Consider the following 24,460-nt stretch of genomic DNA (forward strand, 5'->3'; position numbering starts at 1 on the left):
TTTAAATTTCATTCATTCTTTATTCTTCTTCTTGTATTAATCATTCATACTCCAGCAATTATTTATGCCATATTTACACTTTTTTTGTTTTTGTTTAACATGTTTTCATGCTTTCAAATCAGCAGCCATCATCACGCGTCTCCTTCCACTGCCACCGTGGGCCGATAGTAATCCACACATTTACTGGTGAGGAGAGTTCAGTGGGGATGAGACATGATGGTGGTTTAAACAAATCCAAAAAATAAATCACACCGTGAAGTTACAGAAGAAGATTAGGGCCACTGAAAAATGAAAACACAATTATGAAATTCACCTCAGAATGTTTTCCCAAATCCTGAGATTAAAATGAGAATCCTAAAATTAAAGACAAGTTTAAAGTCTAAAACTCAGAATTTTGAGTTTATAGTTGGACTTCTGAGAAAAAAGTAAATGATCTGTTTTTCCAGAGGCTGTAATCTTTTTCCGTATGAATCCCATCTGGCCTCACGCTGCACACGCTCAGAAGGGAAAGCCGAGCGTTCGCCAAAGAGCAAGAAAACACTGATGACAAATCGAAGCGATTCTGGAAAAGTTTTTAAAACTAAGATTAAATGCTTCCAGCATCACGACAGACACTGACAGCATGAAGACACAGCTGCAGCTTTCAGTTAGAAAAACGTATTACAAGTCACACTCAGATAAAAGTCTACCATGAAATTCCTTTTCCAAAGAAAAGATGCAAATCAGCTTCATTTCTGTACAGAGAGCAACAAAAGACGACGTATTTAATAATACTGTCTTCGTAAACAAAAGGTAACATAAAAAACAGGATAATTAATACAACATAAATGTACAAAATAAGAAAAAAAGGCAATTTATTCTATAATAGTGTCAATAAAATGCTACTAAAAAGTAAATATGCAGCTAAAAAAATGTAATAAAGACGTTAAGAGTGGAGGGAGAACCATGATTAGGACAACCAGCATCAGGTAGAAGATGAAGATGAAGATGATGATATAACCCGGATTCTTCTGACCCGGGTCATTAACAGAACCTCACAGGTTGCAACAGCTGGGATAAAAAGTGCATCTACAAATGTTCTCATTGGTCGAGCTTAAAACATGGCAGCCAATCAGAAGCAGCAGACTATCTGTTGATACAAAGCTGCGTTCAATGTACCTCAGAGGAAAAAAGTCAGAATTTCTATCGTACCAGTTTTGATCTTTACTCTGATGAACAGGTAAATATTTTATCCTCACCAAAAAAGATAAAATTAAAAGATTTTACACTTGTTCAGTTGCCAAATAAGGTAATAATTTATAGAAAAATGTCAGAACATTTTTAGTTCCTGGACACTTTTTGTAATGGAGAAAAGCAGCTACTGGATGAAAATATATTTTAAATTTCTGTAGTAAACAATCAAACATGACATGAGGGAAGTTCTGACATTGAATGCTAACAGAACCATTTGGACCCTCCTAACCTGGCGGTGCGTTCACAGCCAGGTTAGGATGAGTTCACCTCAACAGAAGGAAGCATTCAATGACAGTCAGGACAAAACAGCGAGCGCCGGAACCGACTGATATGACTAAGAACAATAAAAACATAAACGTGGTTGCGACCCAGAGGCTCGGTTCTTCCGGATCTTCACAGAACAATCATGAACACGGCGCTCCAGCCCCTGAATCAAAGCGCAGAATGAAGTGATGAGGAAACGGTGAGGACCGCTTTGCTCCAGCTGCCCACCAGGGGGCGCCACCTCACCACAGCTTAAACAAAGCCAGCCCATCTGTTGGTCCCTCTAGCACCTGAACGTACCACACAAGTTATTTCACTCTACTGCTATCCTAAACTACATTCATACACCATCTCTCTCTTCCTCCTCCTCAACTTTCCCTCCTCTTCCTCCCTCTCTCCTCCTCTTCCTCCATCTTCTTCCTTTCAGTTTTTGCTGCTTTTTACCAACTTTTTATTCGTTCATTCAGTAAAGTTAACTTGTTCCTGTTCTAGATGTTAGTACCCATTCATTCTCACTCTTGTTTAGTACCTAGACCCACAAGCCTCCTCTTCCTCCCCCTTCACCTCCTCTTCCTCCTCCTTCACCTCCTCTTCCTCCCCCTGCTACTCGTTTGATGCGCTGGTTTAAAAAATTTGGAGAAACTTGCATTGAAAGGCTAAGCCAGCATTATTGTCTGAAGAACTCGGTCGCTGTCCTCCGCAACTCCTCCTAAGTGCTGGCAGAGAGTCTTCCTCCTCTTCCTCTCTCACTTCTCTACCAGTGCATCTTCCTCTGTGATGCCCTGAGCTCGGAGCTCCTCTAACACGTTGTCCAGGTGACCCGGGTCGGGGAATCCGTGGCCCGTCAGGTTGGACCCGAACTCCGTCTTGTGGTGGACCTGAAAGTGAAGAATGACATTCCTTTGTTAGCGTGGTTAGCATGGTTAGCTCAGAGGTTTGAGCGGACTCGGCACCTCGTTCCAGATGACGGTGTCGGATTCTCCCGTGGTGCTGGAGGTTCCGATGGAGAAGATGAGCCGGCGGTCCCATGCCACCAGCAGCAGCCTCAGAACCTGCAGACGGGTCGGAGAAAAGCAGCGTCAGCAGAACCGCCTCGCTTTGCAATGTCCAATCTGGAGATTCTTTGATTCTTCTATCTTTCTGTTATTTTGTTGTTAATTTGCTGCTGTGTTTGGATCATGGTTCTGTTGACGACCCAGTTTGGTCCCACATTTAACATAAATTGAAATACTTTATTCGTTCCAACGAACTCAGAACTGATCCGAGTTTCTTACAGCCAATCTGAAGAGGCCTCTGACTGAAGACTGTTGCTAACGCTAACTCATATCATGCTAACATCCAGGCAGCAGAGAAGATATTCCACAGTAACATGGATGACATCATCAGCTGTTAGCTAGCTCTGCTAATCCGCCTCCTTTCCTTCTGCTGCTCCTCCTTAAATCTCTTTCTGGCCGTTTGGTTTGAAAGTCAGGCACAGACGGTAGAGTAGGGGATGATCTTTCTTTTCTCTCTGATCTTTTGAAATGCTAATCAGCAGCATTGTTTCCATGGTAACGCATCATAAGCACAGTGTAAATAAAGGCTAGCGTTGCAGGTGTTGTTACCTTGCGTCCCTTCTCGCTGTCTGGGAGGTAGCAGTGTCGCGGGAAGCCTCTGGCAGTGAAGGGCTTCCCCGGGTTGGGGTGCTCTGGTCCCTGGAGGAAAAGCTTCCTGTTAGTGTCTGATGGCAGCGCGTTAGCAAGCGGAGTGCGCCGCGGGTCGGTACCTGGATCCCTGGCGGTATGTTGTAGATGATGCGGATGCTCTTGCAGTCGGGGTGACCCGGTAAGGAGTGGGGGATGACGTGGTACTCCATCTTCCCGGCTGGCTGGTTGCCGGTCTTCACGCCGTAGATGGTCTTACAGGTGGGACACTGGAGGCTGAGACAGGAAGTCGGGTTATTTTCCCGCTCAGAGACCTTCGGTCTGGTTCTGGACCTGGTACTGGACCGACCTGCCGTCCTTGTTGCCGTTGTTGTACATCGCCACCAGACACTGGAAGTGGTACTGGTGTCCGCACTGGGCGAGCCGACCCACCGACTCTGCCTTGGAGACGGGTCCAACGCCCGGACCTTTGTACCCGGACGGGCCCCCAAGTGGCTCCATGCAGATGGTGCAGTCCTGGAAGAGACCCACAGAACCAACGTTAGTCTGCAATATCTTCACAGATTCATCAGCGGTGGTGGTCAGAGGCAGGACTCACCTCCTCTGGAGGACTTTTTACTTTCTGCAGGTATTTCTTCACAACCTCCTCTGGAGTTTTACCTGCAGAAACACAAGAAATGAAGAGGGAAAGTGGAAACCAAGCTTTTTACAGACTTCACATAATTTAATGCAGAGGATTCGAAAAGATTGATGTTTCAACAGACTTCAACAGAAATATCAACACAGCTCATTAAATCACAGTATGATCAACAAATTCATTAATTTTACTAATTTAATTCCATGAAACATCAGTTCAGACTCTTTACACACAGAGGACTTTATATTATATACAGTAATACTGAATATTTCTGGTATCAAGCTGATATCAAGCTGAGGCCGATACTTCTAACAAAATATTTAAAAAACATATCAACAATATTTGTGTGTATTTTTACAAATGAACAAACTGCAGAAAAATGATCATAAAAACTGAAATAAAATCTCTTTAGAGGTAGAGTTGAGAAACTATAATACAAAAATTAAACAAAATTAAGAGGGAATCTGAAACTAAAGTTTGGTTCTTACCACATTATTATCGATCTGATACCGATATCAACTTGATATTGATATTATTGATCTGCCTACTTCTAATGCATATTATATTATATAAATTGTTTACAAGTTTTTCTGTTCATTTTGATGATCAAGACTTTCAGCTAAAGAAACCTGCAAACTTTTCTAACAGTTTTCCTTCCACCTAACTTCCAGCAGAAAGTTCAGATGAAAACACAGAAACGCATCACTCAGTGTAAAGATGATGATGATGATGATGATGATGATGATGATGATGATGATGACGACGATGATGACCTGAGCAGCGGTTGCCAGGTCGGAGCTTACCTTTGCGGACCTGCTTCTTGGTGGTCTTCCTGCAGGAGTGGTTGAAACCCGGTACCGGCTTGATGTCGCTCTTGCTGACGGGCGGAGGGTGCAGCACCAGCTTGGGCGGCCGGGTCAGGCACACGGGCAGCGCCGCGGCGCTCATCAGGATCCCGGTGATCCCTGAAACAGAGAGCGGATCGGATCGGATCGGGCCCTCGGCTCACTCTGCGATCCGACGGAACCGGCCGGGTGGTTCTTACCGGCCAGCGCGGGGTGGACCGGGCTGGACCCGTTCAGGTTCTTCACCGGCACGGTGGGAACGCTGCGGGAGAAAACACACGGTGGTTAGAGAGGAGCATCTCCTGCTCCCAGGCTGGTGGACTTCAGAGAAACTCACAGACAGACACTGATGACCGTCATTCCCAACATCTAAACCCGGTTCAACAGGCGGCGAGCCAGAAACAGACCGGGTCGACCGGACCGATCACCACGGAAACAGAACCGCTCACTCCTCTGACGAGAGCGACTTCCAGAGGCGGTTTAGAGCTAATCCTGGGAGTTTCCATCGGCTCAGAGACGGACGACAGCCAGAGGATTACCTGATCCGTCACCAACACGTCACCATCCTCTGAGATGATGCGTCCAGAGCGCACGGAGCACACACACCCTGTGGATCCCTCTGTGGATCACTCTGTGGATCACCCTGTAGATCACTCTGTGGATCACCCTGTGGATCCCTCTGTGGATCACTCTGTGGATCACCCTGTAGATCCCTCTGTGGATCACTCTGTGGATCACTCTGTGGATCACTCTGTGGATCCCTCTGTGGATCACTCTGTGGATCACCCTGTGGATCACTCCACAACCTACTCCACAGATCTACAGGGTGAGAGCAGTGAGTGTGTCGGGTCAGGTCTGGACTCCAGGCTACTGGACCGGGTCAGGCTGCTGCGTTCAATGGTCCTATGAAACCAAACGGTGCGTTCAATGTTCTTGTAAATGTTTATCTCTCATTCCCTCTGTGCTTCATAAGCAGATAATAAAGGACGTTCAGAAGGAGACGAACCGCAGGCCCCTCTGCCTGGGGGACGGGGACATGAATGGGCCCTCGATCCCTCCAAATGCCAGAAACACACACACACACGCACACACACACAAACACACACACACACCTCTCTCTCTCTGTCACACACATCCTCAGCTCTGTCTCACACTCCTCCTCCTCCCAGGAGCTGCTGCTCCGATTCCCTGGAGTCCAGATGGACATCAGCTGGACTCCTTTAGGCACCAGACAATAACACACACACACACACACACACACACACACACACACACACACACACACACACACAAGCGCGTCACACAACACGGTTTCCTGTGGGCGAGGCGACGGTTACTGAGGGATGTTGGAACTTCGTCTGATTAGTTCTGATGTGCAGAAGCAGAGAAACTGAAAGATTCCTTCAGAACGTTTTCTGGAGGTTCTGCAGCTCTGAACCGGATCAGGATGAATTGCTGAGCTGCGTTTGGACTTAGACACCGTCCGGGTTCTGACCCAGCAGCTGGAGCAGCAGTAACACTGAGTTCTGGTTCGGACCCAGATCCTCTGACTCTTCTCATTAACGGATGATTAGCGGATCAGAACCGACCCTCTCTGCAGCTACAGCTCCCCCTGCTGGCCTAAAGCTGCAGCCTGTTGCAGAACCAACAGATGTCTCCATGTCCCCCCCCCCCCCCCCCCCCCCCGTCCCATCATGCCCCTCTGCAGAGCAGAAAACACACATCGTTCGCTCCAGGCCAATATTTACTTCTGCAGTGAGAGCGGAGGGCAATGTGTGTTAAATGCCTTCACAGCTCGGTGTGTGTGTGTGTGTTTCTCTGCAGTTGGCCTGATCTCTTGCTCCACATCACCATCAATCATTGACAGTTTTCTGGTTTTCTGACACGTTTCTTCATCAACCCCCCCCCCCCGGCTCCTACATATATTTACATCCCCCGTATATGACCCCTCCCCCACCCTCTGGCATGTCAGCGGGGTGTGTGTGTGTGTGTGTGTGTGTGTGCGTGTGTGTGTGTGTGTGCGTGTGTGTGTGTGTGTGTTTGAGCAGTGATGCTGAGTAGAACAGAAACACTGTCTGCTTTCTGTAACCCAGAAATTATTCCCGTCCCTGTCCCATTTCACACACACGTCTCAACAAGCCATGTGTGTGTGTGTGTGTGTGTGTGTGTGTGTGTGTGTGTGTGTGTCCACACTGACTGCTGTGGGACGTTTAACAGACCGGACCTTTACATCTGCAGATTCTGGACTAAATTAGGACTGAGCCAAACATGGCTGAGGTTTAAATTAATGTTGCATCTTTACCTAAAATCTGAGATCTGCTGATCGGATCCGTTCTGGGATCTACAGCGAAACCCGATTCTAAATACAGAGACGAGAGGGGAAAAATGTCCCTCTCCTCCTGGCTCCTCTCAGCCGCCGGGGGGGCCTGGAGTACCCAGGGAGAACCCACACGTCCACAGAGAGAGCATGCAGAAAGACTCCCAGACCGGGATTCGAACCCGGGACCTTCTATCTGTCAACCCTGGACCTCAGGTTGCTATCGGATCCATCGCTGCTTTAACGTTTTATGAAGTCGATTAAATATGACGCATCAGACGGAAAAACGTCTGAAGAAGAAAAAGGAAGACGACCAATAGAGACGTGTTTTCAGGACGCAGACAGGAGAGGAAGAGTATGGACAGAATATAAAGCAGGGCTGGAGGGGGGCAGGCATTGTGCTGCTAATGTGTCCCGGGCCTGGCCCAGCCAACAAAGGTTACCGTGGAGACCAACAATGGGGCTCCGAGGGGCCCTGAGGGGCCCGGCGGCCGAGAGGAGCCAGGAGGAGAGGGACATTTTTCCCCTCTCGTCTCTGTATTTAGAATCGGGTTTCGCTGTAGATCCCAGAACGGATCCGATCAGCAGATCTCAGATTTTAGGTAAAGATGCAACATTAATTTAAACCTCAGCCATGTTTGGCTCAGTCCTAATTTAGTCCAGAATCTGCAGATGTAAAGGTCCGGTCTGTTAAACGTCCCACAGCAGTCAGTGTGGACACACACACACACACACACACACACACACACACACACACACACACACTCCCCCTACTGAGAGCTGAGTGGGAGGATTCATATAGCAGCTTTAGTCCCCAAGGTGGTGTGTGACAGGAAGTGGATCTGGTGTGTGACAGGAAATGGATCTGACTCGGTGACCTGTTTCCACTCTGAGCTGGTTTCTGACTCAAACAGCCGACTAGTCCAGGTGGTTCCTATCGGACCGATCCGATCCAGACTGAGGAGCCACGTCGTTACGTCAGGACCTCCTGATGGTGAAGTTCTAAGGAAGAGCTAAAAAAATGCTCATTTAACTCCTCCAAACCTGTAGGAGGCGCTGTGCACCAAGAATCCAGGTTAGCGGTAAACATCACAACAAAGCACCAGGAGTCTTTGTGTGGAGTTATGATGAAGTCATTTTAAAATATGGATCCTCTTCCTCCCACTAGCATCACAAATGAGACATTAAAGTTTCAACAGGAAGGATCTCAGGACATTCCGACGTTCCTCATGGATCCATAACAGATCTGAGGTTCTGGAGGAACTCCCGACCTTTGAACTCTGCTGCACAGATCCTACGCAGACTCAGAGAAATCTGGTTTAGCAGTTACGTGACCAGGGAAGCTGCAGCTGTCTGGACCTGTGGTTCAGAACCAGACTGCTCCAGCTGAGCCACTTCACTGCAGCTGGAAGCATCCGGGTCACCTGGTCCCGACCGGCACCATCAGAGGAGCTCAGCTGCATGTTGGGGCCTGCAGCAGGAGCATGTCTGGCTGCTGATCAGGACATGCTGAGGCACAACTAACATGTCTTATTGCATCATAGAGGGAAACAATGTGGCTGCTGCAATAACTGCTCAGGTTCATCAACTCCTTCATGTTAAAGGGCCAGAATCAGGTAAAACCAACTGCTTCCAGCTTTACATCATCTTATCATGCCAGTCCCTCATCAGAAACACACCTGGTGTGTTACTTTGATTCTTTCATGATTGAGAAACACTTTAATCTCCAATGAGCTGTTAAAACACCTGGTTGGACCTAGCCCCGCCTCCGAGTCGCTGCTCCTCCTCTGAGCTGCATGTTCCAAGCTTCCACCTCACAGAGGAGGGACCCCACACACACACACAAACACCCCCCCCCCCCCCACACCCCCCCACACACACCCAGAGCTCCTTCAGACTAGTCAGCAGCTATTAGCAAACAGCTGGTGGACTGCTGAGCTCGTTATAGGAGATACTTCTCAGAGCAACGCTGGTAAAAACGTTAAAGGGTTAATAGAGGAGCCATGTTGGGATGACTACCTGAAGGCGGAGCTTCAGAGAGAGCAGGAGCTTTTAAAGAGACAGAGGCCCAATTTCAAGGTGTTAAATTAGGAGGTAAAACTTTTTTTTTAAGTCATATTTGATATAATAGCATTTTCATAACAACTGACCGTTACATAGTTACTTGATTGTTCTATAATGGCACCATGTGGGTGGAGAACATGTAATAATGCCCCTTTAATAGATAATAATGTAACTTTAATAAAATCTCTACGGAGGTCGATTTGTCCAAAAAGGCTCAGCAAACAGCGAAACACACAGCAAACACATCAGTGATACAAAATCCCAAACAAAAAACAAAAAACAAACGCAACAGAAAATGCTGCAGAAGCAAAATGGAAAATGATGCAAATAGCAAAAACAGCAACAATTAAGAAGCACTGTAAATGTCAGAACAGTTCCACAAAACCGAAGTCCTCCAGACCACTAGGGGCAGCCTAGAGCAGTTAATATTGTCTACGTAAATATGCAGTTGTTCTGTTACATTGTAAAAGACTGCGTGTCAGAAAATTATGGATTTTTTCCAACTTTTGGTCATTACGTTAAATCATGACATCTGGTCTCTGGTGACAGTGTGAGCTCATTTGGTTTGGTTCTGACTCCCCCTGGTGGTCTGGAGTGAGACTGCAGCGTTTAAACTTGCTGCTGTTTTCCTGTTGCATTTGCTTCTCCTCTGTTCTGACTCACCCTGAGGCTATGAGCGCTCTGGACTGCGCCATGGCGATCCTCTGCAGCGCCGGCCTGCTCAGCCCGGCCAAGCTGGACCGCTGCGGTAAGGGGGCGTGGCACGCCGCCGTCGACGATGGTGTGCGTTGCGGCTTCATCACCACGGGCGATGGAGACGGCACCGGGGAGGGGGGCGTGGTGACGCCGCTGGCGGGGGTGATCAGCGTGGCGGTCGGTACCGGTTCTGTGGCTGAGGAAGAGGAGGAGGAGAGCTTGGGCGGAATAGTGGGCGGGTTCTGGTTGGAGGCGGGCAGCTGCGGCGGCGGCAGCGCAGGCGGCGGCGGCCTGCTGGAAGGCGTTGAGAGACCCATGGAAGAGGCGCCGGCGGTGAGGGTGGCCAGCGACTGGGCGAACAGCTGGGCGTTCCTCCGCGGCGACGCCGTGTTCTTGGTGATGGCGAGGCCATGCGGCAGAGTCTGGTAGTAGGCGGGGCTCTGCTGCAGGCCCCGCCCCAGAGTTGCCGACTTAGACGGGCTGAGGGGGCGCAACGCGGGGGGAGCCAAGTTCTTGGGGCGCTGCATGGTTAGAGCCCGCCTGTTCAGAGTCTGGAAGGCCGCTGCAGCGCCTGCTGCACCTCCTGCACCGCTCTTCACGCTCAGGACCAGCATGCACTGCTGGCAGGAACACGGCTGGCCCAGACCCAGAACCGGCAGGCCGCCGTTAGAGGTGACGGGGCCTCCCACCCCCATGCTGGCCCCAGATACCCCGACGCCCAGCAGGGCCCCTGTCAGGCCCCCTCCTCCTCCCACCGCGCCTCCTTTGGGGACGGGCAGCGGGCCGGACACCAGCGGGTAGGCCAGGTCGGCGCGCCGCTGGATCCGCCGGCACCGCTGGCTCTGCCGGTTCACCTGTGGGTCAGAACAAGACAAAAAATTTGTCAGAATCAAGAACTGATTTAATTTCAATCATTTAATTGAGATTCTTAAATAACTGGCTTTGCTGGATCCAAGAATATCACTGGAAAGTTGAGTGGAAGGAAAAAAACTTTAATTAATGCAGCTTTGTGAGGATTGTAAAGGGAAGTCCATCAAAGAGTTTGGATATGTGAAACACACAGAGATATTCAGAACATCAGAGATCCACCAGAACCAGATTTCTATATGAAAAACAAAATCATTTTAGTCTCTGAGCTTTTATCTAACCTGCTGCTTGAGATATTTATCAGAATCTGAGTCCAAATCCCTGCTGCGACACCAAGCTGGAGAACCAGATATGTTCAGTGAACAGGACACTTAAAACACTTCCTGTCAGCTGATCCAACCTGCATTCTGTAGCCTAGCAACACTTCCTGTCAGCTGACCTGCGTTCTGTAGCCTAGCAACACCTCCTGTCAGCTGACCTGCGTCATGTTCTTAAAGTCGATGAGGTAGCAGAAGCCCAGCGGCGTCAGGTCCAGGCAGGTCTGCTGGCGGCTGTGGGCGCTCTCGATGGCGATGGCCACCTCCATGTCGTACGGCGTCCAGGTTCCCGCATCGTTCTCCCACTCCCACTGCCAGCCCTGACCCGGGGCGGAGGCCGGGTCGTAGAAGGTCCTCCGGACCGGACGGATGGTTCCTGGAACAGAACAAAGGAAATAACGTTCCTGATTTTGCTTCATCCAGTGATGGCGTTAGGACTTCAGAGAAACATTTCTTTGGGTTTTCCTCTGAGTTCTGCTGGGACTGTTCCGACCCAGAGATCAGATTTCTGCTACAAATGAATATGTTTTAGGTTTTGTATCTCAGAAATGCAGAAGGACACAGAGATGTCAGTATTTGTCCCGAGTCGTGTCCTCTGAGGCTGCATGCATGACTTTCATTAACATACTTGGACTGAAGGGAAAACACCCTCCCAGCTCCATGCAGTCATTCTGAGATCACATTTGAAAGCAGGACTTTCATTTGTTCAGCTTTATTCTGCTGTTTCACATTCAGGCCCAAATAAATAATCTTAGAACAAGCCAATAAATATCCCTAAACCCCAATAAACCAACGGAACAATGGCTCTCTGTGTCGCGCCGGCGGCAGGACGGCGACTCGACCGACCAACCAGAAACTAACCCCGTCTCCAAGGCAACGGGCTGATCAGCCGGCAGCAGAAAGACGTGATCATGACGACATGAAGAGAACGACGGACTGAAGAACCGAATGCTGCGGCTCGGTTTGAACCAGAAGATAAAGATCCAAAGAAACCAGCAGAAGATCAAATGACGACTGAATGATGGACTTTATGGTCCGAATGGTTTGATATCTGGCCGACACCAACCACCTTGCTGCCCTGTGTGTGTTTCTGCAGGGGGAGGAGCTTGGTCACGTGGTGTTGGTTTGGTCATAATGATGCATTTTCTAAACCCAGTTTGTTGTCCTGGGTTTTATTTGGGGGTACCTGGGTGAAGGAGGATGAATTGAAGGATGTGAATACTTTAGGAGAACCAGCAGGAACCGGCCGTCCCTGCAAACCTGGCGCTTCTGTTTCATATCGTCTCCATTATGTCAACAATAAGGAGTAATGTGCTGCTTTATTGATCCCTGTGGGGATTTGTCTCTGAATTCATGAACAGCAGAACGTGTGTTCAGTCAGAGAGCACACACACACACACACACACACACACACACACACACACACACACACACACACACACACACGCACACACAGTCAGTTCATCCAGGCTGCAAAAGAGCGAGAGAGAGAAAGACTTACTCCTGAGAACAGTAAACTTTCTCTGTCCAGTTTAGGACTGAAAAAATTACTCAGATTAAAAGAAAGAATAACAGGGTTTTAAAAGTTTAAAAAATAAACTTTAAGCTGGTTGGTAATGGTTAATAGTTTGGTCCAAATTAAAAATAGGTTTTTGCCTCCTGTGTTGCTGCAGCAAATACTGAATGTACTATTCATGAATCTCATGCAGGGCCACATAAAATCAGTCCAGGAGCAGCAATTAGGCCCCGAGCCACAGCTTGGAAACCCCAGTAATTATTGTGTTTGTCAGGCTTTGACTAGACCGATATGCAGCCCCAGACATGCTTTCTCTAAAATAGCTTGAGACTGATTTAAATACTTTTTATCATAATTTTTTTATTGATGTGGATAGAAAAATACTACAAAATATGGTGCTAAACGTTTGCTTCCATGTCGCCTGACCCTGACATGCATTTCTACGAATATTAACTTCATTTCTGTAAGACCTGACGATTCATCTGCCTTTAACGTGACGGAGGTGAAGAGCGGCCTGGAGCAGGTGGAGGAGGAGGAGGACCATCTGGCCTTCATTGTTCTCTGACCCCTCCCTTCACACACACACACACACACACACTGCAGAGTGACCAGCAGGCAAACAGATGTCCGGTTTCTCTGGAAGAATCTTCCACTTCAACATTTTTCCTCCATTTCAGGAGTTTAGGGGTTAAAAGTGAAACCAGCTGAACAAACCGCCTTCAGTCCTCCAGGCTTCTTCTTCTTCACTCTAAAACATCATGACTGCATGACTTGTGACTTTTCTCCCTCGCGGCTCAACTTTCTCTCACTTCAAAACACGCTAATCGCTAATTTCAGCAACATTAAGCGCAGCGGTTGACCTGCAGTCTGACCTTTCTGGTCTTCAAAAGGTTCCTGACGGCCTGGAGCTGCAGACCGCTGAGGCAGCGCGGACAGAAACGACAAAACTCATGAAGCAAACAAGCCTTAATGAAGCTCCAGGGCTGTAATCTGCCCACTGGAGAAGGTCAAAGGGCAATCTGTGGCACATTTTCAGCTGGATCAGCAGAGCTGAGGCTGAGGCAGCAAACAGGAAGTGGGATCATCGTTCAGCTGAGACAGAACCTCGTCTGACCGCCGCTCACATCATCACAACAGGCTGAGTTCCTGGAATGAGGAAGACAAGAGTTCTGATAAAAACTCTTGTTTAAAGCTTTTAGTTTGAAACAAGCCGGTTCTGCACTGGCACCGAGTTTCAGTCGGGTCGACGAAGGATCCAGGAGTTCAGCTGATCAATCAAAGAGTTCGTCTTTACAGTGAATAGATAAACTATTTACTTCCTTTCTGTTACTGCCACAAATTAATTTAATACAAACAAATCGCTGTTTCACTCAGGATGAGACTACAAGCACCAGTTGACTGGACCTCTGTTGAATTAGGTCAGTTACTTTTAAGGAAGCGAATATTTATGTCATCACTAATGAAGGCCTGCAACTAACAATTATTTTAATAATCAATCATTTTGACAATTAACTAGACAAAAGAATCAGATTTTTTATTTAACCCCATAGAAATAGATTAAACATTGCTACTAAGAATTGGAATAGACCTGAATCTGAACCAGATGAACAAATAATTTAATTTCCTCTTTGAATAAGAAAATATATATTTTATTGCCTAAAGAGCAACAGCAGCATAACTTTAGTAAAAACGTGAAAGCTCAGACTGAGCATCAGGACGGTGTAGGGCTGATCTGAGGATTATTTTTTGGATTAACTGATTAGTACCTGGATAGCAAAAGGTGCTAAATAAAGTTTATTATACAGAATCTGAACCAGGTGAAAATAAAACTTCCACTAGAGGAAATTTGGGCCGAGCAAATTTCCAGAAAACGTGAAAATGTAGAAATGTTGAACAGCTTTGGCTTGATTGCTGCTCTGTTTATGATATTGTTTTATTGATTAATAAATTAGTTGAAGCTGAGCATTTAGATTATTCTAACTCCATCATGCTCTGGTTGCTGGTTCTGGTCATGTGACCCCTCCCCCCTGCTCCAGTAACCCGACATGCAGAGTTTCAGAACAACGTCCCAAGCAGAAGCCGTGTTCTGACCTCTGAGGGTTTTATCCATTCATCATAAAGCAGAGTTTCCTCTCTCCCTCACATTTTCACCCCTCTCCTACTTTTGACTTTGCGCTGACTCTCGCTGCCTTCAACTCTGCGTGTCTCTTTGTCTTTGTCCCACCTTGAAAAAGTCGGCTCCCTTGAGTTTTGGGTTCAGACTCAATTTTCAGCTTCAGAGAGTGTGAGAATAAAACGCAGGAAAAAAACAAGCGCAGTGGGAGAGAGATCAGGTGAACCAAAGAAGAGCTACATGTAAGAAAAGCTAATCCACACGGGCTGAAGACAGACACAACCGCTGAAATGTGTGTAAACGCTGCTGTGTGAGAATTCAGTCCTGGTTTCATGTCACATCCGTCTCTCACAGAGACGCTGAACTTTTCTCACCGTCTGACTTCACATAAAACCAAACTTTTCCTGTTTAGGTCAGTTACGATCATTAGAGGACGTTCTGACACGAGAACCAGAACAAGGATCCTGGATGAAGCTGATGGAGGTCATCCTCCTCAGAGAAACACGGGCTGAAGAGCCGCTCTGAGAGGAAGAAGCCATGAAAACAGATGGTAAATGTTCTCAGGAACAAAGTCCTTAGTTATTGGACACACTTTCTGTAATCTAGGGCTGAAATGTTTCATTGTGATGAATCAATTTCTTAAATAATCGACTAATTTTGTAATAAATTAATCATTTCTTAGAGTATACACTTAATGTATACTAAAAAAGAATAAAAAAAAGGCCATTTGCTGAGAGAACATCTCACAGTCAGAGCTGTAATTAAGACAAAACGGTACAAAAACATCAATACAGGTTGAACTTAAGATAAAGAACTGTCTATAAACCTTTTCTACCCTGAATGCCCAGCGTGGCAGTTTTAGTTTCACCAGGATCAGATTCTGAGACAAAAAAAACCTCCTAGTAAGCACCTTCTGATATCCAATTATTAACTGATTAATAAAACAACTGAATTAGACCTGTGCGATGTATCGAGTATACTCGATGTATCACGATTTTTTCAATTCATATAGTAGTATATAGTTAAAATCGCCATATCGCAACCATCGAGTATAAATTGTCTTTCAAATAATAAACATTCGACGTTAAATTCACTGCGAGTATGGTTTATCCGACACCCTATGAATGCATCACTAGTCCCTCCCCCTCCCAACCTGAAAATGTTCTACCAATCACGCTGCGAGAAAACAAACATCATGGACCTTACCACAGGGCCGCGTTTCATTGGCTGATGCCCATTCTACGTGGCCGTCTCACAAACACACTTAGCTTCCCGTTAGCTAAGTACAGCATAATGGCAGAACTGATACAACTTCTACACCTTGAAGCCTGTCTGCTACAGTCTGACATTAGCTAAACAGATCAATATGCAATGTGTCTGTATCTGACATACACTAAAGATTTTATTTTAGCAGAAAAGGCTTTGGACTAAACTGTTACTCGTGTTAGCCACGTTAGCACCAAGTACAGCTAGTCAGTCAACCATCGCTGTGTTCAGGGAAGCGCTGATTAATAATCGATAAATAAATATCAAGCCTGGAAACTTGATATCGTAACGGACTGAATGTTATGTTTTTAACGTAATCTTTGCTCGTCTTGCGGGGCGCAGGCGGTTGCCACGGTAACAGGTGTGTTTAAACTACACAGAGAGAGAGAGTAAAAAGGTAGGAGTGGTTCTGAGTTGATCACCTGTTCAGGTTATTTTACCTTTGTTTCCCTTTGCTGTGGCGATTTACAGCCGCTGTAGTTTCTAAACGTTGGACTAATTACCTCGTTGTTTGTGAGTTTACGTCATTCACAACAAACATCAAACAGAACAAATATATTTCATAAAATTTTAACAAACAAATGGCTTCTACCGCGGTAATTATGTGAAATTAAATGAATTATATCCCAACTTCAGAAGATTTTCCTTTACCTTTACAGAGCTCTTTGGCTCCTCCTATCAGTCTGTAGCTTCTCATATTGAGGTCAAAGTTCAGATCTACCATAATGGACTGACACCTGCTGGCCTCAGGTTTGCAACCAGCTTGTGACTGAGAAACCAGTAACCTGCTCCCAGTGGCAGAGTCTCACTGAGGAAGAAACTGCATTAGGTTTTCTATCACTTTAATATTTCTGCTATAACTGATGGATATTCGCACATAAAATCAGTCAATAGTTTAATTTACAATTCTTATGTCTTCGTGTCATGAGGTAGATCTCAGCCGGCTGGTGAGAGAAAAAGTAGATCTTGGTCTCAAAACGTTTGGGTCCCCTGATGTAGAGGGTGTGTGGATCTGCCGTTCTCATCGAACGAAAGCGTTTTGATGTGACGCTCAATGTTGGAGGCGTCGCGAAGCTCAAACACCTTGATCTCATCCAACAAGGATGACAAGAACTTGTTAGTTCCTCTGTCCATTTAGTAGCTGATATATTGTGAAAATCCGGTAGAAATGATGCACTAATCAGTCATGTTTACATAGAAACAATTCGCCGCCAGGCTTTGTTTGTGAGACTTGCGGTCACGTGGGTCGGTTGTGGGCGGAGCTTGGTAAGGTCCATGGTGACAGCGAGAGTTTAAGGTGAGCAGCTGAACGAGACGTAACTGAAGAGGAATCAGATGAACTGTCTAGTTCAGAAGAGAAACAGCAGGATCAATAATCTGGCAGCGGTTTGGATTTTATATGGAGGATGTCAAACAAAATTAGTTAATTTGCGAAACATGTTATGAAACTATTGCCACAAAAGTTTGTACCACAAATTTATTTCACCACCCAATGAGACTAATCTTTTACCTGCCGTCCATAGCCTGGTTTGTTAAAGTAAAACCTGGAGACGTAGATATGATTCATTTAGTGCTGTGCAATGGGAAAAATAACTCAAAACTACTCATTCTTTTTTTTCTCGCTCTGTCGGCTTTACGATACACGTAGACTCGTTGCCATAGCAACTGACAACAACGCAACTTTACCTATCAGGATTCAGGACCAAAAACACTCAAACATTTTCCACATAGAGCAGAACATTCAGTTCATTACAGTTTTATGCTTTTAGACTTGATGTGTATTTTGCTTTTATTAACAAGTGATCGCTGTGGTAGATTAGCCACCGCCGCTATTAGCCACCGCTGCTATTAGCCACCGCCGCTATTAGCCACCGCCGCTATTAGCCACCGCTGCTATTAGCCACCGCCGCTATTAGCCAAGCTAACAGAGCGGTGGTAGATTAGATAATTTAAACACCTGCTTTACTGATGACCTGTTAGTTTATGTATTTCGCCGTTTTTATTTTTAAGCTGAACTAAAACACACATTATTCCACAGCACAACTATATGTTAAGTTTGTCAAAGTGAAGCATAGCTGGTCTAGCAGAGAAATGGTGGCGGGAACGTGTTTGGGTGAAATCATGCTGCAAGGAGTCTAGTTTAAAAAACCATTGGAGTTCATTTAAGAATATCGTGATATATATCATGTATCGTAATATAGCAAAAATATATCAGGATATTAGATTTTCCTCATATCCCCCAGCCCTATGCAGAATGATTAGTTTAAAGTGTGAACAGACTTTTTTTGTTCTGTACCAATTTTGTCTGTTCATGGGTGCAATTTGGGGGTGTGCGTGCTTCTTCCTGTCAGAGTCCTGATGAACAGAGAGCCTCTGGTTCAGTTCATGGTTTGGTTCTGTGGATTCTGCTCACTGAACTCGTTATTTTTATTAATACGCCTTGCGTTTACTGAACCACACTCGTTCTCCTGATCGTCTCTGAGGCTCATTAGTGGCTGTATTTTGTTGCTGGCAGACGTGTTGCGCCGCCATCAGAGGACGCCGCCGAGTTATTCTTAGCTTTTCCTTCTCAGCTGTTAGGAGACAGGAAAGGAAATCCAAATAAACACAGCAGCGTTTCCTCTGGTGGGAAACTCAGGAAACGTGTCAGCTTCAACAACTTCCTGCGGCTGCAGCAGGAGAGCCTCTGCAGCCGCCCTGATCACCGCCAGCTTCCAGATGGAAACACACACACACACACGCACACACACACACACACACACACACACACACACACACACACAGGCAGCTGCTAGTTTAGCTTAAGTTAGTTAGTCCTCCAAACGAGTTAGTTTAAATCTTTGATGGCACTCCCATTCCATTGTTTGTCACCACACTTAGAGAACCCCCTGGTCTCTGGGGAGCGCCCCCCGCTCCCCCCAGCCCTGCGCCCCCCGACCTCTCAGCCCCCGGCCCTGCGCCCCCCGGCCCCGCCCTCCATCGTGACCCGAACGCCTCGCAGCTTTGTGTGTCTCTGGGAATGTGTCTCCTTCAGCCGGCCCAGCTGGAGCCCGAATAAAAAAAACCAACAAAGAAAGGAAAGTGACGACGAGTTGGTCTGAGGGAAACCGGTTGTAATATCTGGAGGAACACACAGATCTCCCAGGACCCTAAACGCCTCATCTGATCCACAGGACTGGCCGTTTGTTTTAGGGGTCAGTAAATATTCCACACCAAAGCACCAAATATAGGTTTTTATTCTCACTGGAATAAAAATGTCTTCAGTGTTTAATTGTTTCATTGAGAGAAAAATTCAGAGTAAAACTCTGACCTGCTTTCCTGTCCCACAGCATGATGCTGCCACCACCATGTTTCACAGTGGAAACGTCATTTTCAGGCTGATTTTGCTCCACATGAGGTCACAGGGAGTTTCATTTTGGATTCCTCTGATCAGACCACAATGTCTTCTCGCTTTCTTCTAGCTGCTTCTCCATAAAGGTCAGACTGATTAGACCGACAGCTTTCCTGTTAACAGATTATCTCTGTGAAAACTATCAATCCTCAAAGTCCCTCTTCATATTTCTGCTCTATTTTGTGTTTGTTCTGCTCTTTAAATCCCTATAAAGTCGTAGGACGTCCGGAGTTTCAGAATGACAAAATGTAGAAAGTACAAAGCACCACCACGGATAAAAACAATAAAACAAGTTTTGATTAACGTCGTTTCTCTGCGTTTTAAACCAAACCGGCTCCTTCCTGGCATCCAAACACACCCTGGCTGCCATGATGTCAGCCTGCTTCCTCCACTCTCACTGCAGCAACACGCAGATCTGGAAGAATGCAGCCAGTTAAAGAAAGAAAACAGAAATCTAAGTCCAGATGTAATAAGAAATTCCAGGATTCAATGACTAAAGTAAACCAGAAGGAAAATCAGGGAGCGCATCTCGTATCTCACCCAACTCTAAAGCCAAAGAGTCTGAATACCAACAAGAGACCCGACAGAGGAGCAGAGAGATGGAGAGAATTATCTCACTCCTTTCTGAGTCGCTCCATCGCAAAACAAAACCCAAAGGCCTTCAGGAAGGAGGGGGGCTGCGCTCATTAGACCATGAAATATTTCATTCTTCCCACAGAATCTGTTGGCCTTTTCTCTGCAGGAGGAGTTTGCAGCTGTTGGCCCGTTTGTAGCGTAAGAGCGCAAAAATGTCCGTCTGCAGCAGCTGCTGCAGCCCGTCACTCTGCTGCGTCTTCTCCACCCTGAGCACAGACCGGCCGAGAAACACACTGCTGGACCCGAGTCCGAGTCACGCAACGAGTCCGAGTCACGTAACGAGTCCGACAGGCAGCGAGTCCGAGTCACGCATTGAGTCTGAATCGCAGCACAGAACTGAGCAGAACCAAACACTTAAACCATGATCAACTGGAACAACAGTTTCCCTGGAACATCTGGACCAGACGCTCTAAAGGAACAATGAATTATTTTCCTCAATGTTGATCTTTTTTTACTATTACAGGTTGGAGAAAAAGTCCAACTTTCCCTGCAGAATCACAACAGTCCTTCTGTAGTCCATGTTTGCAGAATCAGGAAGTACCGTCTGTTAGGCCCAAAAACTGAATCCTGAAACATCTGAGCAAACATCTCAGGTCTCCTCATAAAGAAACGCAGCAGAAAATGCTAACTTAGAGGTGATGTCACCCGTCAAATCTCCGCCTCTCTGGAAGCAGCTTTTCATCCAGGAGAATATTTTTATGATTCATTCTGATTCATAAACCAGAATCTCAGACATTCCTGCTGTTTTTTTCATCCCACAAAAACCCCATAAAACAATCTTTTCTACTTTGCAAATCCAGATTAGCTTTTTTATAGGTCGGCATTTTGATGAATTATGGAAATAAATCAAATTACAAAGGGCTCAAATCTCACAGATCAATTATTTAACTGTTTTTGACTGAAGACTTTCAGTTCTGATCTCCATTATAAATATGAGAGTATGGCTGCTGATCAAACCAGAATACCTGAGAGTGAAATCCTGCAGGTAGCTTATCATTTATGGATGTAACTACTTTTATTCTAACATGCTTTACGGGTAAAATAAAACTTACTTTTAAAAAATTCCTTATTTTTTTTAACTTTTTGTTTATTCAAATTAAAAATGATACTCCTTTTAAATTCTTTAAAGAATTAAAAAACAGATTTAAAAGTAAAAACTTACTTTAAATCATCAGAAATGTCCCTGTGGTAAAATAAATTAGAACCCAGCCCTCCATCTGATTGTTGATTTCTGCTCTTACTTTTTTGACAGTTGTTATGAAGCGTAACCGTGGAAACAATGTGTTTTTACAACTGAGAGCAGCTGATTAGCATCTTAAAAGCTAAGAGCAGAGAGAGAAGGAAGAAGTTCAAACCATCATAAGGAACAGGGATGGTATCCCCTACTCCAACGTCTGTCTGTCACAGCCAGGCAGAGTTCAAGAGAAGCTGCAAAAGCTAATGAGATGGACTAGCAGTGCTTACCCTGCTAGCAGGCCATGACAGTCAGGAGAATGTCATACAGTAACCGTCTTCAGTCAGAGGCTTCTACAGATTCATTGCAAGACTGACTGCTACTGGAGATGTTTCCTGAATCACCATCCACAACGACTCTTTGAAGATGATATGAATTACAACAACATTTAGTTTCCTTTAGGGATAAATAAAGTGAACTGATCCTTGGTTTTAGGATGCGGGGAGTAAAATGCTGAAGTTTCTGCTCTGCTCACAGGACACGGACCAGAAACAGCCGTAAAACGTCAACAGGGAACGTCCAGTTTGGAGAGAAAACACATCTGCAAGATTCGCTGTCCAAAAATCACTGCTAACGTATGTGAAAACTCAAAGCTTGGTGTTGCCCCAACATATGGAGCTGTGTGCTGATGTTCCAGCAAAAACAGTTACGCATGAAGGGCGTGTGCTGAATATTTTACATCCAAAAAATGCAAAGTTTACTGCCATGAAAAACACACACGGTGTCATTTAGGGGTTCTCAAACTGCAGACTTGTGCAGGCCAACATCTGGCAAACAGCTGGATCACAGAGCAAAACAACTGGATTTATCCTCCAGAACTCACTAATTTTACACATATTGGTGTGTTTTGGAGTTAATTTCCACTATAATCTGGATCAGCATCAACAAACCCAGACAAGACCTTCATCATCTCCCAGCTCACCTGTGTCTTGTCTGAACTGGTGCATGGACTGGAGGTCGATGATGTACGGCGAGAGCCTGCTGTCGACCTGGCCGAGGACCACGCTCCCTCCGCGGGGGTCGCTGCTCCGGATGGCCGCCTCGATCTGGTGGGAGACGGCGGGGCTGTAGGGCCGCCACCGGCCGTGCTCGTTGAGCCATTCCCACACCACCACAGCGGAGGCCAGGAGCATGTTGTTACTGGTGGCCCTGGGGAGTAAATTAGTGTTAAACCAGGAGGGAAGACGGGATGAGGAGGGAAGTGTTGGCTGGGAACGGAGCCCGGCAGCTGGAAGCGGCGGCTAGCCGCCCAGCAGAGACACAAAGCGCTGTTTTTCTCCCTGTCATCTGATTTTAATCTATTATTCTCTGAGTTTGCGGACATATTTATACCTAATTCTGAATAAATAAAATCATACAATGTTGTAAAGCTAACAGATACCCAGGCTGGGAGCCTTACATGGAGCCGCGGAGGAGCTAACACCGGGAGGAGGCGGCACATTCTTCCACAGAGCTCCGGGTTTCTCTCATGGCAGCTGGGCGAAGCAAATCACGGTCCTCCCCCGTTATACCACCGTAATACGTGGATAAAACACCCGGGAACTGAGCAGGCACGAAAAAGTGGATATTGGCCCTGAGGTCGGCTTCTTTCCGGCCGATGTTTTTCCTTCCAGACGGGCTAACAGCAGCTCCGGCGAGTCGGTTGGTTCATAGCCCGTTTTTTGAGGCCTTCAGAGGGGCAGAAATCTCCGCGCTGTCGTCAGTGATGTTCCGCCTCCGTGCTGTGGTTCCCCCACGCCGCGGGATTACTCAGAACCAAAAGGGCATAAATACCCCACGAACACCTCTGTGTTTAAATTTGCTTTCAATTCCCCTTTTATTACCGACGTGTCTGGGATTTAGCGATCCGAAGCGGTGGCTTCGTCCAACGACTCCCCAACCTGGAGAGGAAAAACTGGTTCAACCGGTCTGGATCCCCGGGACACAACCTGACACATGCAACCAAAACCGAGCCTTTGTTCTCCGCTGGATGAACCGAACTAATCAGCCGTTACAACAAAATCACATTAGGAGAGTCTTAAAGCAACAACTGAGTGAAAGATTCACCTGTTGGACTCCTGCGTCCTCCCTCCTGATCCAAGACTTCTGGAGCAAACTTTAACAAACTCCTTCATGAATTAAATCTACCCTTTAGGCTCCAGCATGGTTCCGCCTGTCTCTCCCCTTCCACTCCACACAAAGAGAAATCCTCTCCAACTTTTATTTTATTTAGGTAAACCAAACGAGAGAGGAAAAACCCCTCCCTGTGAAGTTAGGAGGAGAAAAACGGTGTTACCATGTTTATTCTATCCTTTCGCGTCCATCTTCGCTTCATTGTAGCAGGAAAACAGTATGTGAGGCCGTGGAGTGGACGAGGACAACAGCCGCCCCCATCACTCAGCTCCCTCCACTCACCACGCCTAGAAATCCACTCGGTTCAAACAGAAAATAAACACTGCTTTTTTCAGTTTTCATTTTATTTCTATCTTATTCCACGCTCAAATAAAACAAAAGGGATAAATACACACTAACTGCATGTTTTTTGGGTTGTTTTTTTGTTTGTTTTTTTAACATTTTCTGTCTAGTCGTTTGCTGCAACGTTTGAAAAAGTGATGAAATGTCGCCACCCGGTGGAGAAATTGTGAGTATGGTGAATTTAAATGGTTCGGTCCGCCGTTTGATTTTTAAGATTTAATTTTCATATTTACTTAAATATCCTTGAATCCGAACATTTTACTTCACTAAACCACGAGAAACAAAGTATACACATCATCGTGACTATATTCCACTTGTTGATAAGATTTAAGTAAAAATGACGTCATGTCCGGTATCTCAGGCTCCATAGCTCAGGGGTTAGAGCACTGGTCTTGTAAACCAGGGGTCGCGAGTTCAAATCTCGCTGGGGCCTGTGGTTTCTTTTTCAATTAAAATTTATTTTACTTACCTGCACATGTTATCAACTGTGTACGTTTGGAGGGAATGATTTGTTATAGCGCAGTACACAGCTAAGGCCTTATGTTTCTGCTTGTTTCTGTTTAATATTTGTAACAATAAAATCTATTTCTGTTTTTGTCACAGAGCTCAAATTATAAATAACTGTTCCACACTTTACAATGAATATGCTGGCCTAAAATAGTCACAATTTGGATGCTTAGAATAAATTACCAATATTGATCATGTTCTTCTTTAACCTCCTGAGACCCTGCATCCTCATATGAGGACATTACATTTTTGTAAACACAGATGTAAATAATAACATTGATTGAATGGTCTTATCGTCACACAGATAGACCCAATGTCCTCGTCTGAGGACATTGGGTTTTGAGATAACCACTTATTGTAGAAAGCTGAAATTTCATTTTTAGGCCAATTGGGTCCTTATGATCCCAAATGACAAGGAGAAATGTATATGCAAAAACAGACCCATTGTCCTCATATGAGG

At 45.9% G+C, this 24,460-nt stretch overlaps 1 protein-coding gene and 1 non-coding gene across 4 annotated transcripts; one reads left to right on the forward strand and one right to left on the reverse strand.

The window, feature by feature from the left end:
* Positions 1-23,499, reverse strand: LOC102231288 (E3 ubiquitin-protein ligase DTX1-like). Of its 3 annotated transcripts, none has more exons than XM_023334022.1 (12): positions 23,315-23,499; positions 21,962-22,188; positions 11,045-11,259; positions 9,667-10,553; positions 4,823-4,884; positions 4,581-4,742; positions 3,739-3,800; positions 3,490-3,656; positions 3,263-3,416; positions 3,102-3,191; positions 2,451-2,549; positions 1-2,375 (listed from the first exon to the last, which is right to left on the reverse strand). In XM_023334022.1, exons 2-12 carry the CDS (start codon positions 22,170-22,172, stop codon positions 2,244-2,246), a joined length of 2,241 nt encoding a protein of 746 aa, XP_023189790.1. In that variant the 5' UTR covers positions 22,173-22,188; positions 23,315-23,499; the 3' UTR covers positions 1-2,243. The 3 variants fall into 3 exon arrangements, with proteins under 3 accessions (XP_023189790.1, XP_023189788.1, XP_023189789.1); XM_023334020.1 differs by having other exon boundaries at positions 23,086-23,499; XM_023334021.1 differs by lacking the exon at positions 23,315-23,499 and adding an exon at positions 22,439-23,062.
* A 354-nt stretch (positions 23,500-23,853) lies between these two features.
* On the forward strand, positions 23,854-23,926 carry trnat-ugu. The gene has a single exon. It is a non-coding gene; the product is annotated as a tRNA-Thr (tRNA).
* The last annotated feature ends 534 nt before the right edge of the window (positions 23,927-24,460 follow it).

This window comes from Xiphophorus maculatus, chromosome 5 (assembly GCF_002775205.1).
Source record: "Xiphophorus maculatus strain JP 163 A chromosome 5, X_maculatus-5.0-male, whole genome shotgun sequence".
In the NCBI taxonomy this organism is placed as follows: domain Eukaryota; kingdom Metazoa; phylum Chordata; class Actinopteri; order Cyprinodontiformes; family Poeciliidae; genus Xiphophorus; species Xiphophorus maculatus.

Excerpts from the sequence above, each read along its gene's own strand:
- LOC102231288 (XM_023334020.1), bottom strand. The coding sequence starts at position 23,153 with ATGAAGGAGTTTGTTAAAGTTTGCTCCAGAAGTCTTGGATCAGGAGGG. Across the intron at positions 22,189-23,085 it reads AGGACGCAGGAGTCCAACAG|GGCCACCAGTAACAACATGC; the intron begins GTGAATCTTTCA and ends TTTACTCCCCAG. Across the intron at positions 2,550-3,101 it reads ACAGCGAGAAGGGACGCAAG|GTTCTGAGGCTGCTGCTGGT; the intron begins GTAACAACACCT and ends ACCCGTCTGCAG.